Source organism: Aspergillus melleus (genome assembly GCF_016097325.1).
Source record: "Aspergillus melleus strain CBS 546.65 chromosome Unknown contig9, whole genome shotgun sequence".
Lineage (NCBI taxonomy): Eukaryota > Fungi > Ascomycota > Eurotiomycetes > Eurotiales > Aspergillaceae > Aspergillus > Aspergillus melleus.
The window spans coordinates 329,460-343,249 of NW_025763378.1; the positions used below are offsets into that span (position 1 = coordinate 329,460).

General features: G+C 50.1%; 6 protein-coding genes across 6 annotated transcripts; 1 reads left to right on the forward strand and 5 right to left on the reverse strand.

Moving 5' to 3' along the window:
- Nucleotides 1–51: 51 nt before the first annotated feature.
- Nucleotides 52–863, reverse strand: LDX57_012793 (sulfotransferase family protein; the record flags this gene model as incomplete). Its single annotated transcript, XM_046094543.1, has 4 exons — nt 52–219; nt 283–456; nt 520–695; nt 752–863. The coding sequence occupies 4 exons, from the start codon at nt 861–863 to the stop codon at nt 52–54; spliced, it is 630 nt and encodes a 209-aa protein (XP_045950522.1).
- A 2,079-nt stretch (nt 864–2,942) lies between these two features.
- On the reverse strand, nt 2,943–4,235 carry LDX57_012794 (uncharacterized protein; the record flags this gene model as incomplete). Its single annotated transcript, XM_046094544.1, has 2 exons — nt 2,943–3,898; nt 3,959–4,235. The coding sequence occupies 2 exons, from the start codon at nt 4,233–4,235 to the stop codon at nt 2,943–2,945; spliced, it is 1,233 nt and encodes a 410-aa protein (XP_045950523.1).
- Nucleotides 4,236–5,565: 1,330 nt separating this feature from the next.
- Nucleotides 5,566–6,786, reverse strand: LDX57_012795 (Zn(II)2Cys6 transcription factor domain-containing protein; the record flags this gene model as incomplete). Its single annotated transcript, XM_046094545.1, has 2 exons — nt 5,566–6,666; nt 6,718–6,786. 2 exons carry the CDS (start codon nt 6,784–6,786, stop codon nt 5,566–5,568), a joined length of 1,170 nt encoding a protein of 389 aa, XP_045950524.1.
- Nucleotides 6,787–8,170: 1,384 nt separating this feature from the next.
- LDX57_012796 (RTA1 domain-containing protein) lies at nt 8,171–9,321 on the forward strand (the record flags this gene model as incomplete). Its single annotated transcript, XM_046094546.1, has 3 exons — nt 8,171–8,979; nt 9,075–9,149; nt 9,231–9,321. The coding sequence occupies 3 exons, from the start codon at nt 8,171–8,173 to the stop codon at nt 9,319–9,321; spliced, it is 975 nt and encodes a 324-aa protein (XP_045950525.1).
- Nucleotides 9,322–9,700: 379 nt separating this feature from the next.
- On the reverse strand, nt 9,701–10,425 carry ubc15 (putative ubiquitin conjugating enzyme; the record flags this gene model as incomplete). The annotated part of the gene is made up of 3 exons (XM_046094547.1): nt 9,701–9,957; nt 10,096–10,188; nt 10,272–10,425. The coding sequence occupies 3 exons, from the start codon at nt 10,423–10,425 to the stop codon at nt 9,701–9,703; spliced, it is 504 nt and encodes a 167-aa protein (XP_045950526.1).
- A 510-nt stretch (nt 10,426–10,935) lies between these two features.
- Nucleotides 10,936–12,068, reverse strand: LDX57_012798 (uncharacterized protein; the record flags this gene model as incomplete). Its single annotated transcript, XM_046094548.1, has 2 exons — nt 10,936–11,874; nt 11,922–12,068. The coding sequence occupies 2 exons, from the start codon at nt 12,066–12,068 to the stop codon at nt 10,936–10,938; spliced, it is 1,086 nt and encodes a 361-aa protein (XP_045950527.1).
- Between the last annotated feature and the right edge of the window lie 1,722 nt (nt 12,069–13,790).

Below are 13,790 nucleotides of genomic sequence, written 5' to 3' on the forward strand. Positions count from 1 at the left end.
TGGCGTCTCTTTTACCTTCCCGATAAATTTACACAGGGGGTCCCAACCATCCTAGACCCTGAATTCCAACACCTCGCGGCCTCGCCTCCGCGCAGCGGCACATACCAGCTCATAATGGGCAGCATAGCCATCGGGCAAACGACTAGTGTTCTTCCAGTTGCCGTTAGTCCACACAGATAGTGGAGATCGGAGAAGTGGGATGTAGAGGCCAATGTAACTCTTGTAGAGCACTGTTAGCAAATAAGAGAACCCCAAAACGAACCATGAGTTGGGGGTACGTACCCGATCAACAAACTCCAAATACTTCCAGCGCTTCCAGCTGAGAATGGTGTAGAATGTGCGCTCCATGGAAGCCAACCAGGACTCGACGGGGCGAGCGGTCAGAATAATCCTTGCATCGGTATAGGCATCCATGAGCTCCTCAACAAAGAGAATACAGGGGATATCGGTAACCTCCTTGGACTAGTGTCAGCCACAGCCCACTCTCACATGAAAAGGGGGGTAGAAGTACAAATTCACATCGTAACGCCAAAGCATCTGGTCGAAGTCAGCACCGGAAAACTTGCGACCGTTTCCGTTGAATTTGGCATCGATTGCGCGATTCCATAGAACTAAGGAGTCGCTGTGCTGGTTGAGAATACATTCTGCCATGTGGTAGCAGTTGTATCCCAGTTCTTTCAAGGCAACGTAAAGAGCTTTTAGTTCAGTCAGTCGTAAATGGTACCGTGATTGCAGTGATTTATTGACATACACATAGTCCCAGTGCGGGACATGCCCAACGCGAGCACTTTGATCCTCTTCTCACGCTGAGCTGGGGGCTCCATCCGATTATATGGCACCGTAGGGAAAGGAATGTTGTCCATGGGGGGCAAGATGGGACAATCAAGGCTCGATAATGAACGCGAAGATGTGAGAGACTGGTAGTGAGACTGTTTTCCAAACGATGGGAACCCAGGATACTGATAGAGAACGTATGTACGTACCATAAGGCGCAGTTCTATTTAAGTTGCAGCAATTGACCCAGGTCTTTGTTGGTCCATTTTCTGAAATTTGTCCGCCCTATAGCGTACTGTACAACGTCACTAAGCCTGACACGTAAGTGACTTTAGTTTCCCCTCGTCCCTGCTAGGCTCTGACCAACTCTCAGGACGCAGGTTTCTCATTTCATCCTCACTAGCACAACTCGTGCTATTATCATGGCCCTTGTTCCGTTTCTGGTAGGCGTCTGAAGTCGTAACATTGGCAGTCAACCAGGCCCACAGGCGGGAAGGAAGAGTAAGTGCAAAAGGGGGCGGTATGTCAATAAATTGGCGCATAAGATAGCCATCCACAACTGTGCTGTCAGCGACTCATTACTAGTATGGACATTCACTGTGGCATGGTTAATCTGTGTTTGTAGCCCAAGGGTTTACACCGACGGCACCTACCAGACGACGAGGGATGATTGGCGATGATATCAATCCGAATCAAACCAATCACAGGAACCCTGCAGGTTTTTAATTAAGACACGGTATTGGTATAGATTGGAAGAAAGTTCTTACGTCCCACCCAATATAAAAATCAAACATAGTGAAACCCTTTGTTTCCGACCCAAATGCAGCCGTTTGACGACGCCGATCGGCATCAGCGCAATAACCAAGTCCTGGACGCAATTGATTGGCTGGACAATGTGGAAGAAAAGCATAAAGTCGATGCACCGCCCCAAAATTGTGTGATCCCAGAGCGCCTGCGGCGGGATACAGTGCAGGATCGTAGCAAATAAGCAGGCGATCATCCACGCCACGATGGACCCCCCAACTATGAGGTTCCAGATGCGAAATTTAGGGGTAGCAAACACCCGGTGGTAAAGGCAGACGATACTAAGCTTGGCAAAAGCGATGGTCGGTACCGAGAAAATGGGCATGATATATGACGTCTATGATCGCAGCCGTACCTGCTCAGCCTTGCCTCGTCAGGTTCCACGGCACCTTGCCTGTGGCGATGACTTGAGGTGGCGGTAACAGTGAGGATACAATTCCCAGACCTCCCTGAGTAGCACCTGCGAAAAGATTATAGTCAGTTACCCACCTAGTTGCAAAGAAAAGTATTCTTACCCCAAATTGCGGTGACAGAGAATCCCCATTAACATAATATTGAAGGCAAGATCATCCAATCATCCACTCCAAAACGGTACTCATTCTTCATACGAGCAAGAAAACGAAGGAAAACAGACAATGTCGCAACCGCTATTCCTGAGATGGAAATAGCAAGCCCGCGGGTCTCGTTTGCCCATAGGTCCACAGTTTCGGGACCAGCACCTCAATAGTGAAATGCGTACGATAGAGATTGTGAAGAAATAGCCAGAAGATGGCTGAAGCACGCGTTCCAATATCCCATATATATTGACGGGGGGGCGCTTCTGACGCACAGCTTGACCCATTTTGGCCCCCATTGCTTACATGCAGAATATCGTAGAGTTTCTCGACTAAATCTTACACTAGCGATACGTACCTGAGTGTAGTGCTGCAGATGCGCGGGCCAAATGAAATTGGTCCAACCACAAGAGCTTTCTGGCGGTAAGAGAATGTGATAAGATAGATAGCCTGGGTCGGCCGCCTGTTTATTAATTAAACCACCCCGGCGTCACGCCATATTGATAGAGAGAAACATCCCTGGTCACCGTGGTGAATACGTAATAGTTCGTATCAAGTAAGGGAGCGCATGGGTACTAGCTTGATGAAGAGGTAAAGATAAAATGCTGAAGAGCAGGAAAGCATACAGAAAGGTCCTTTAGTTTTATACCTATCATAGATCTCATTGATTAATTACTTAACGGGATATAGAATAGTATAGAAAAATCACAGAAGACTACCCAAGTGGTAGGCCTCGCAACCTGGCACTGACCAGAAGAAATGTTGCCAGCCTATGTCATCAAGGAACAGCGAACCTCGAATTGGAATGCCTCAAGCGTTTTCATCAAAGTCATCAAATGGGAAATGGTCCTTAACTGCAGCTGCTTCAGATGGGGTAACTGCGGCTTTGAGCATCTGGGCTTTCATCTCCCACGCCCATGCCACCGCGGCATCATATTCATCATTTGGTACCCATCGCATAGCATCGACACCCAGTGCCTCTTGCATTTGCTCCATCGCAGTATCTGCTTCTTTTTGGCGCATATCAAGGGCAAGCGTGTCTTGAACAACCTTTTCTGAGTACTCGACAGGGGGAGTAGAGCACGCCCCGCTACCATTTACCCCGGAATCCGCCGAGAACTGGGTCCAATTCTGAATGATGCGTATCATCTCAGCCCTCAGTGTAACTGAATCACCTTCCCAGGGCGTTCCTGCACCCTTAAAAAGCCGCTGACGTAGTATAGTAGGGTTGTCGAATATCGCATCGTAGTGTTCCTCATTCATCCGCTTAGTAAACGCAGCGTAGAGGAAATGGACCACTCGTTTCCGAACAATTTCTCGAGCAAAGGCCTGCTCGGTATGCGAAAGACTGTCATAATTCGATGGAAGGGCAAGCCGAGGCTCTCTGAGATTGTCTGATTCTGGGTCACCGTAATTTTGGAAATGTTTCGGTATCCAAGCTGCAAGACCCAATGGCAGGATAGTGGAATGTTGCCAGTCAATGAATCCCAGGATTTCCTTTTTCTCGGATACGAGAATGTTATTCGGCTGGAAGTCAGGGTGGCGCAACACTGGCCGGTGTAGCGCCGTTCCAGCTTTGAAACCAAGATAAGGCACCATCGAGAGATAATCGCAGAGGTTTTTAAGGTGGTCATCCGGAGCAAGGTTTCTAAAATGGTACATCCCCCTATATAGACGCTCATATGGTTGCCGGGGTTTCGCGTAGTGTTTAGTCCAAGCCAGCTCTCGTTCACCAACGGCCCGGAATATGTCGACCGAAGACAACCCTAGTTGGGGTCAACAAGAAACGGCCATAATAATCGTTCGTCATAGGAGGCTTTACTTACACGGGCCCCTATCAAGGTCCAACGCGCGCCTATGCCCATGCCACCAACTATAATGTGCTATTGGACCTATACAGAAGGCAGCATCGCGCTCGTCAGGCAGCGGAAACCTCTTCTCTGACTGGAGATCATTGTGGTAGTACAGACTTCCAAATGCGGGAAATTCCAACGACATTAGGCGTGCCTCCCATTCGACAATCTGTTTCATAATCCCATGCTGCTCCTTTGGTGTCATGGAATACCATATATCGCCAAGGGGAGTGCCATCCACTTTTTCCATGATTATATACTCAGAGCCGACGGGGTTCGTTCTTTTCGAGCACCACGCATACACCTTAGGGGTTTGGAACCCATGCAGACGAAGATAAGCCAGAGTGGCTACCTCGCTCGCGACGGTATAATGTTCGGGCGCTGTGGACGGATACGGTAATCTTGCGAGAACAGATCGTCCGTCACTGAAATTGGCTTGGAAGATCCTGTTGAACCCACCTTCTGCCAGTTTAAAAAGGAGACGATGTCGGAGGATGTTCGACCAGACGCAACGGCAATAGCGTCTTGAAGGGCAGACACATTGAATTCGAGATAGCGTTCTGACAGCCGTATATTTTCATTGAAACTGCAGACGTCAACTTGGATCCACGTCCGCTGAGGAAAGATGCATACATCCATCTCCCAGAAGTATACCTAAACAACTCATTGTTGGGATCTTCGGTGGAAGGCGTCATGGTTCCCATGGATCGAGTGCCAGGTCTTTGGAAACGCATGGGCCGAGCCCGTAGAGAGCTAAGAACATTTCTTATTCGCATAATGTGGCAAGGCGGTTCCTTCAACCCGACATGACCGTACTACCGATTCGTGCCTCCGGGAGAATGGGAATCGGTCAACCCTGCCTTCATCGCTGGAAAGGGGCTGGACAGGTATTATTTCGAGGGTGGATGAAGGTTCCTCCGGTCGGCGGCCGATGGCGCAGCAATAGAATCCCTTGGCTCCCTCTTTACATATCAGAGCATGAAATCCAAATCCATCTTCTGTCTGCTTCCTTTCCGGTTGTGCGTAGATTTGGAACGAAACGATTTGGTTGAGATGAGCTTTGAATTGATCAATCGCTAAATATTTGGCTTACCTATGTCTAGTTAGGGGAGGAAAGATAATTCACAATGAGCGCCAATGAACCACACATCTAGTAAATACATACAAGAGACCTATAAGAGCATATTCCAGCCAAATGAATTTCTGTTGCAGCAAAGGCCGCCTCCATCAGCTGGACATGCATACACCGAAGCCAGGTCGCTTTTTGAAGGATATGGAAAATTGAAAAAAGTGTTCGGCCAGATAGTCTTTGGTAATAAATCGGATCATAGATAGGTGCAAGTTCCTATCATATGTGATTCTATTCATCACGAACTCGGACGTGACCAATTGACAACAGCGATCGCATCAGTTCGGTATGTTGATAATACAGCATGTTTGGAGTATGGCCCTGCGAAGCAGCGCATTTCTGCTAAACTGCATCAACGTAAATACCGGCTCAAGCCCATAGCAAGAACACAAATCAACCTACATCGATATGTCACACCTTTCAAAGGTGCTCTGTCCCACAACCTCCCCTTCTAAATTCCCAACTTTTTCTTCGGCCAAGTCCACGCCCCTTCTAATCGAGGATCACCCAAACGCAAGTCCCTCAGCAACTCTGCCCCCAGAGAATTAGCCGAATTCCGAGCCCACCAAAACTTCCCATCGAGTTCATTCAGAAGAACAGCCCAGTGCATTAACACCAAGAGTGAAATAGGCTGACGGCCTCGCAGCGCATGCACAAACTCCTTATCCACCGTCGAGAGCCACGAAATGACCGACGCGGCGTCATGCGCATGAGCAAAGCGCCGATAACAGCGACGCAGCAGTTCAATGGCATCATTCATAATACGATGTTGGTCTGGGTCTGTATTATTCAACATGAGATCATTAGTGGCGGTTAATTGCGTAAACGAGGATTCTGTATCCGCGTCCAGAGAAGCGTAGGGCACGTCGAAGAAGCCGCGACGAGAGGTGAAGAAAGTAGTCTTCAGCCAGGGGCGGCTGATCTGGAGGATGTTGCTGACACCCTGCAGGAGTTCGAACACGACGAAGATGTTCTCGGTCATGGTGGTGCTTTTGATACGGTCGGCAGTCAGCTGGGGGAGGGCGATGCCGATGACGGTGGTGATAATAGCGTGCGCGAACACCGCGTCGCAGTTGATCGGGCTGATATTGTCGATGGCTTGGCGGTAGGGCGCTGAAGCCTGATTATGGTACTCGAGGGCCGAATCGATATAGGATAGGGCTTCTGGCGAGTCGATCGACGCGGCCGTGTGCAGCGAGGCGACGGCCAGCAGGCCGTTCATGAGAAAGTCGAATTCAAGAGCCTTGCGCGGCAGAAACATCTGCCAGACCTGGTAATCGGCGGGTTCATTGCTGAGACTCTGGTAGGTCTCGGTAGAGTACTTATGCATCAACTCGAGCTCTTTTTTACGCGAGAAATTAGGCGGACTGGTCGTGCCGGCGACCGTGAAGGCATGGCTGGCAGCTTCGAGGTGCCGATGCGCGGCGTGCGACAGGGGGGCGGGACTGGCGGAAGAGGAATTGGCGACGGTGCGAGCGGCCGCCTTCCTTGTATACGTGCAATGCAGTTCGCGAGAGATGCAATTCGAGCAGGGTGGGCCTCGCTCGTCACACTAGACATGTTAGGTCCGTGAGAGAGAGGAGGATATCTCCAGCCGAATTACCTTGACGCGTCGCTTCTTGCATTGATCGCATCCGTTGCGTGACTTGGTATGCGCCCTTCGCGGCGCCATCCCGAATGGCCGACGACTCCTAAGGGCAGGTAGCACAACCCATCAGGGACAAGGAGACATAATTGGCGATGAATGACGTTGAAAGACGGAGAAAATCACAGCCGCGTGGGGAGAGACACGTGGGGGTGCGTCACGTGGGTCTCTAAACCAACAACAGTCAGGCTGGGCCTCGATGTAGATTTTACATTGTGAATATCTACGGAATGGATCTAGGCAGCATTCATACCATGCAGAATTGAAAAGATCGGCCGACTGAGTGGGATATCTGGACAATGACAGGCAGCCACTTCTGTCAGTATGGAGTATACGACGCAGATCAGCCAGGAGAAAGAATATCTTCTAGAACGCTGTCATTCTGATTGGTCCCCCAAGGAAACCAGCATTCAGCCTCAGAATCAAACATCCAGCAACATTTCAAATTGACTGTCATCCCTGAAACCCCTGTCCTTTGAGGATAACATGCACCCAGGGCATGGATATTCTTAAAGCATAACTCCATCCCCTGCATTTACAATCCAATGCACAATGGCAATTATCATTGACGAGGCCTCGTTCTCGGTTTCGCTTACTGTCGTCTGCCTATTCCAGCAGCCTCTACACATCGCAACCGCTCCAGCCCCAGGGACCGGCGTGTAAGCACAAATTGACAAGCCGAGAACGAACCGACCACCCTTGAACCCTTGGCATTGCAGACGCAGCCGCCAAAATTAAGTTGAACGCATACAGGCGTACATCCGACACCCACGTTAGGACATTAGATCTGGATCGCATCGATAACAGAACCTCCTTCTCGTAAGATATTGCAACGGCTCAGACCGCAGGGCCCGTGGCGCCCCACATGGCTTCCTATCGAGTGGATCTTCCATCATTCCAGATCTTTCTAACAACGCTGACTGGTGGACAACTCGCTCTCGCTCTCGTTTTCGCTCTCGCCTTCGCGTTCGCACAGATTAGGCAAATGCCAAGCGCAGCACGGACTGGACCCTACATGGATATGAAATCAACTCTGTTGGCTTAGGCTTGGGAGTCGAACCTAGCTACCGTATTACGGCATACTACGGACTACGGGGGAGGCTTACATATCGGGCTGGATTCGTTTTCTCTTTTCTTTCGTCTTCGTCTTTCTTTTCTTCGGTCGTGTCATCCTTGGGTTGGCAGATTGATTGATTGTTTGATATAAAGGTTTGCAGGACCTTGTTCATTCGGAGATTTCTTTCTTTCTTGTCTTTCATTCGTCTACTAGATTGTCTGCTTTGCATAGCGACATTGTCTTTTTTCCTTTCCCTTTTCATCTCGAGTCATATACTACCCACGCAGTACATTCGCCATCCACCACACGGCTCCTACCTCGCCATACAACGAACCCTCAGACCGATCTCCCAAAATGAGCACCAAAACCTGCCTCGAAGTCTCCCCCTCCTGCCCCGTCACCGCAACAACATACGGCTACTACCCGAACCTGGGCGGCAACATCTTCTTCACCATCATCTTCGCCCTCTGCGGCGTCGCCCAACTCTACTTCAGCCTACGTTTCCGATCCTGGACATTCGCCATCGCCTTGATAATCGGCACATTCCTCGAAATGGCAGGGTATATCGGCCGGATCCTCATGCACTCGAACCCGTGGGACGCCGGGGCATTTAAACTGCAAATCGTGGCGCTGGTGCTCGCGCCGAGTTTCATCGCCGCGGGCATCTATCTCACCCTGAAACATATCATCTTGAATCTGGGCAGTGAGTATTCGAAACTCAAGCCGAGGCTGTTCACGTGGATATTCATCGGGTGTGATGTTGGTTCGTTGTTCTTGCAGGCGGCGGGGGGTGGAGTCGCGGCGTCTGCGGAGGATGATCTCGATATGACGACGACGGGGAATAATATCATCATAGCGGGGATTGTGTTCCAGGTTGTCACGATGGCGGTGTGTGGGGTCCTCGCGGTGGACTTTTTCGTGAGGGTGTATAGACGCGGAGGGGGGTTTTCGGCGGCGGCGGCGGCGTCGCGAGGTGAGAAGATGGTGAGGTTGGATGAGATGCGCGGGGTGGAGTCCCGGGTTGAAGGTGCCGATGGGAATGGGGTGCTTGTGCAGGGCGCGGCGACTACGGCTGGCGAGGGCGTCACGGCGAGACAGTTGAAGATTGTCGTGGTGGCGGAGATTGTGGCGTATGTGACGGTGTTGATTCGGTGCATTTATCGGTATGTCTCTCTCTCTCTCTCCACATGGACACATCTACCTTCTCCTCCATGAAATGCAAAAAACCTAGAAAAGACACTGATATCAAATGATATAGAATCCCCGAAATGGCCGGCGGATGGGGCAACCCGCTGATGCAGCGCGAGGACGAATTTCTAGTTCTTGATGGGATGTGAGTATCTTTCTATTTTCCCTTCCCTTCCTCCCCTCATTCCTTCATACCATCAATATATCGATATACTAACTAAATAAGGATGATTGCTATCGCCTGCATCACACTCACAGCCTTCCACCCGGGTCTATACCTTCCTTCGTTGCGAAAGGGTGCTTCGAACAAGACATAGGTATGAAAACTATATAAAACTATATAGGATAGATGGACGATAGAGAACATAGTAAATATAGAACGTGATTAAGGAAGCGAAGCAGTCGATAATCGATAATATTAGAATGCAAAGACAACATCGCAGTCCAAATCAATCATATATATTATCCATAGAAAAACCGCAAAAGACGATGCATGACGATTAACTCCAACCAAAATAACGAGCCATCATTCAAAGATAACGCGGAAAGAAAATCCAAAGATCTAACGACCTCAAATGCAAAACAAGAAGACTTGACATCGAATAAAAAGCGCCATCAACGCACTCAAAGCCGAACGTAGCCATAAAAAAACCATAAATAGAGATAACCCGGCCCAGCAAGAAGGGCTTGAAAGGATTACTCATCCCCCAGGCTCTCCCTCACGCACTTCCTCACCTGCTTCTTAAACTCCTTCGGATCCTCTCTCCATAGCCGCGCCGCCTCCACGTTAGCCGGGCTCTCGTCGTTGGGGCTCGACAGCATCGAAATGACAGACAGAAGGATCGTCTCGGGCGTTTGCACGGGACTCCAGCGCTCCGAGGCGGATTCGTACCCGTATTTATCTTCCTCGGGGGGGTGCAGGATGGAGATGCAGACTTCGCCGCTGGGGTAGACTGGTCGATCTATTAGCATCTGTTGTATTCATCTCTGTATCTATGGCCATCATGCGGGACATATATCGCATTCCCACATCCCAGCACATCGACACAGACACCCAAATAACCAACCAGACAAGGAAAGAAAGAACATACTATTCGGATGAAAAAGCGACGGTTCGAATTTCATCTTCGGCGGCATATGAGGATACTCCAGAGGAAAGGAGAGACGAGCCCGAAAGAAACCACCTAGACAACACACATACCCATGATCAGCCACTTATCTTATCTCGTATCCCGCAAATCCAGCCATTCCAGACCTAGAAACTCACCGCCATAAAGCTTCACGTCATCCGAAATCATAAGCATGACCTCCCATTCGAAGACATTACTATCGACCAGACCGCAGCTGATCCCGTGGGTGTTGTCGGCTTGCATCTGCTGCAGCTGTCGGGACAGCATACGACCTGCGGGGGTGGTGGCCATGGTGGTTGTGAGGGGTTGTCGAGAGTTAGGATAGACGGATTTGAGGCGTCGGGGACGGTCGGGTCGATGGAGATGTAGTGGAGATGAGGTGTCAGATCTGACAAAGTGTTATAGACCCATACAGAGCAAAGCAGTGGGATGAACAGAAGGAGGCGAAATCCAGGGACTGTTGAGAGAAGTGGGGGACAAAGATTGCGCTGATGAGAGAGGGCAAGACGGTCAGGGCGGTGAGTTCGCCAAGTGGGGTGGGCGGGGCGCTCCTCAGGCACCCGGACTAGCCTCTTACGGGGATTCGAGGACCTGGTGGGTGCATTTCTAATGGAAGACACGAGAAGTTGAAGGTAAAAGAATGGGCATTCGTGTAGACTAGGCTATTCACAGGGATTATTCAAAGTTTCTGGTAATACATCGGACATGCAGCAACATCGCTATGACATCAGGTGATTATCAATTCGGTGGCGTCATAGGGGAGGGAAACCCCCTCGCACAACACTCAGACCAAAGTCCACCTCACGCAGCCAGTCCACGAGAGACAACCTTCAGGCTATCCTTGAACATGTAAGCCTGACCAGCGAGCACCAGGGTAAAGAAGGTAGTAATGGCCATCTGGATGGCAAGGGCCTTGAAGATCGCCTTGAAGTAGCGGGCTCGAGCAGCGCCGTCAAAGGTCTTCCAGGCGCCCGAAATGCTCAGTCTGCCGCTACCGCCCAGGATGGCCGGTACCACCTTTCCGCCAAATGACCGGTCGAAAGGCACGATGGCCTCGTCCTCCTCGGGCAGCATGGACGCCGCCACGCGGATGAAGACCGCCCGAGCCGGCATCGACACCAGCAGGGCAAACAGAAAGGGGATGGTGACGGCACCAGCCACCCGCGCGGCAGTGCCAAGGTTGAGGTCGGCTTCAGTCGTGGGCCAAATACGGAGCGACGGGATGGACGAACCGACCATCAAAGGCAGGAAGAAGGCACCGGCAACGACCGCCTGCTCAAAGGCATACACGGGCGCAATGTTGACCCAGCTCTTGTATCCGGGGATGCGCTGGTAGAAGCGCTTGGGAGAGGGCTCGGAGATGACAATGTGGATCCAGGCGAGGTGCAGGTTGGCGAGCAGAATCCCAACGATCATGCGGACGATGAACTGGCCGAAATAGTTGGACATGGATACGGGAATCATCGAACCAAGAATACCCTGGGCGTTGAGAAGCACGACGAACATGGCAAACCCACGGAATCGAGACCAGAAGCCGGCGCGGGCGCGCAGGTGCTTGATGGTCGTGCGCAGCTTGCTGGTGATGGGACGAGGAGAAGTCACGACGATCTCGGCATCCGCGTCGGCAGGGTCGATGGGCTTGGTCGGGTCCTGATCGGTATCGATGCGAACAAAGATGTCGGGGTTCGAGTCCTCGATGGCAGCCAGCGTCGGGACCAGCATTCCGTAGGTGTAGTCCACCTGTATATATTAGCCGGGATTCATCAATATTAGGCTTTCAGGCTTACCGCTATGATAGAGAAGATGAACGCGATGACGGTAAAGCAAAGCAGGCCGGCCTGCCAGCCTTGGAATTCGATGGATCGGCCGTCGGGGTTACCGGCCTGCTCTTGGATGAGCTCCATGCCCCTTCGAACGAACGAGTGGGCGATCATGGCGATGTAGTCAATATAAGACGATATACGACGATAGTATAGCACGATGATACGGTCGGGGATGAATATAGTGATGAAAGAGAAGGGAGAGACGGTAGTTGGATGGACGAAGAGAGAGGATAAAGGAGGACGAGGCGAAACGACCGAATTTAGTAGGCGGGCGGGCGAGGCAGCAACGCGGCTTAGCGCAGGCAGCGACGGGGCGATTTGTTCTTATCGGAGGTCCGTGACCTCATCCATTTCTTTTCAGCCTTTGGTCGGGCTTTTTGTCGCGCTAATCTATTGTAATACTCCTGATGCCAGATTTTACACATTTATTGCGAAGTATTTGTCAAGTCCATCCATCTGCCTGAGTTTTCCTGTTTCCCTTCAGCCCCGAGAATTCGCCCCAAGCAAACTCCGATCAGGGTCGATCTAGCCGAATGCAGTAAGTCGCAGCCTTCCCTCTGAGGCAGGGAAATGAGCCTCGTATCGGATCGGGCCTCGCCTATTTCTCCAGTCACCTACAATCTACTAGATATGGGCTAGACTAGTTCAAGTTCAAATAATCTCAAAATACCACTCATCAGCCAAATGCTTCGAACTGTGGGTATTCCTGGCCACCAATCTAACCAGTCTATTTACAATAAGGGTAGCGAGAATCAACACAATATAAAGCCAGAGAAAAAGAAGGAAAAAGCTTAAACACAAAAATTAAAAGTAAAAGAGAAAGAGTTTCTGCACCTAGATACTGATATACTCAGGATTTTAGCTTAATACAGATTCATATGTTGGTCTATGATCGGGGCAAGGTAAATCCCTCCGTATATAAAAGGCAGCATCCCATTCCCATCCCTCCGCACTTCCTGTTCTTTCCCCACACCACCAGATGAACAGGCACGAACTCCAATCCCCAGGGGCCACCCACTTCCCCAGCCATTCCTCTATATCAGCATAAGAGCATCATACTTGCCATATTGTCAAACGGTCGCAATCACAGATGCCTAAATACTAGAAGAGTCACCACCCCTGCCAGTAACTCCTACTAGTCCAGAGATGGATAATCCATTTATATAAAAATCAACCCATCCACGCCAAGATATCACATGTGATCTGTCCATCCACGTGCCTTCCTTGCCCTCCATTCGAGCGCATTTAGGCACGAACTATAAACACTAATCCGGTCCGGAATAGACGCCAGAATAATTGTAGGAATTTTAGGTGCCAGGGGTAGGCTACCGAAGTGGAAGAAAAATGAATGAATTGCTTGACTTGTTGAAGCTTGCTTGAATGCTAACTAGGGGGTAGGAAGGCCCTTTTTATCTTCAATATCACGTGGTCTTCATGGCCGATTTCATGGAATCTTCCGCTTCATATAGAGGCTTTTCGGAACTTGCCTTTAGCGAGGGTTTGGCGGATTGCTCGAAGCACCTGATTCTTCCACAATAATCATTAACCGACTTATTTATATACCTACTTAAAGCTTATCATCACTTGGAGATGAACAACGCATAAGTAGTTAGAACAGCGCAAGCAGTGCCTCAACGAAATAGTTTTGTGTTGGTCGGTCAAGGCAAGCATATATATTTTCCTAGTCTTGGCTTGCAGCAACCAAAATAGAAAAAGTGGTTCCAATGAACTCAAGCTTCAAGCTTCCAGATCATGCAGATATGCGCATAATAGATAATAAAAATAGAACATGAAAAGGATAGATAGGACTTGCTTGTTCCGAATTTTCTGTTC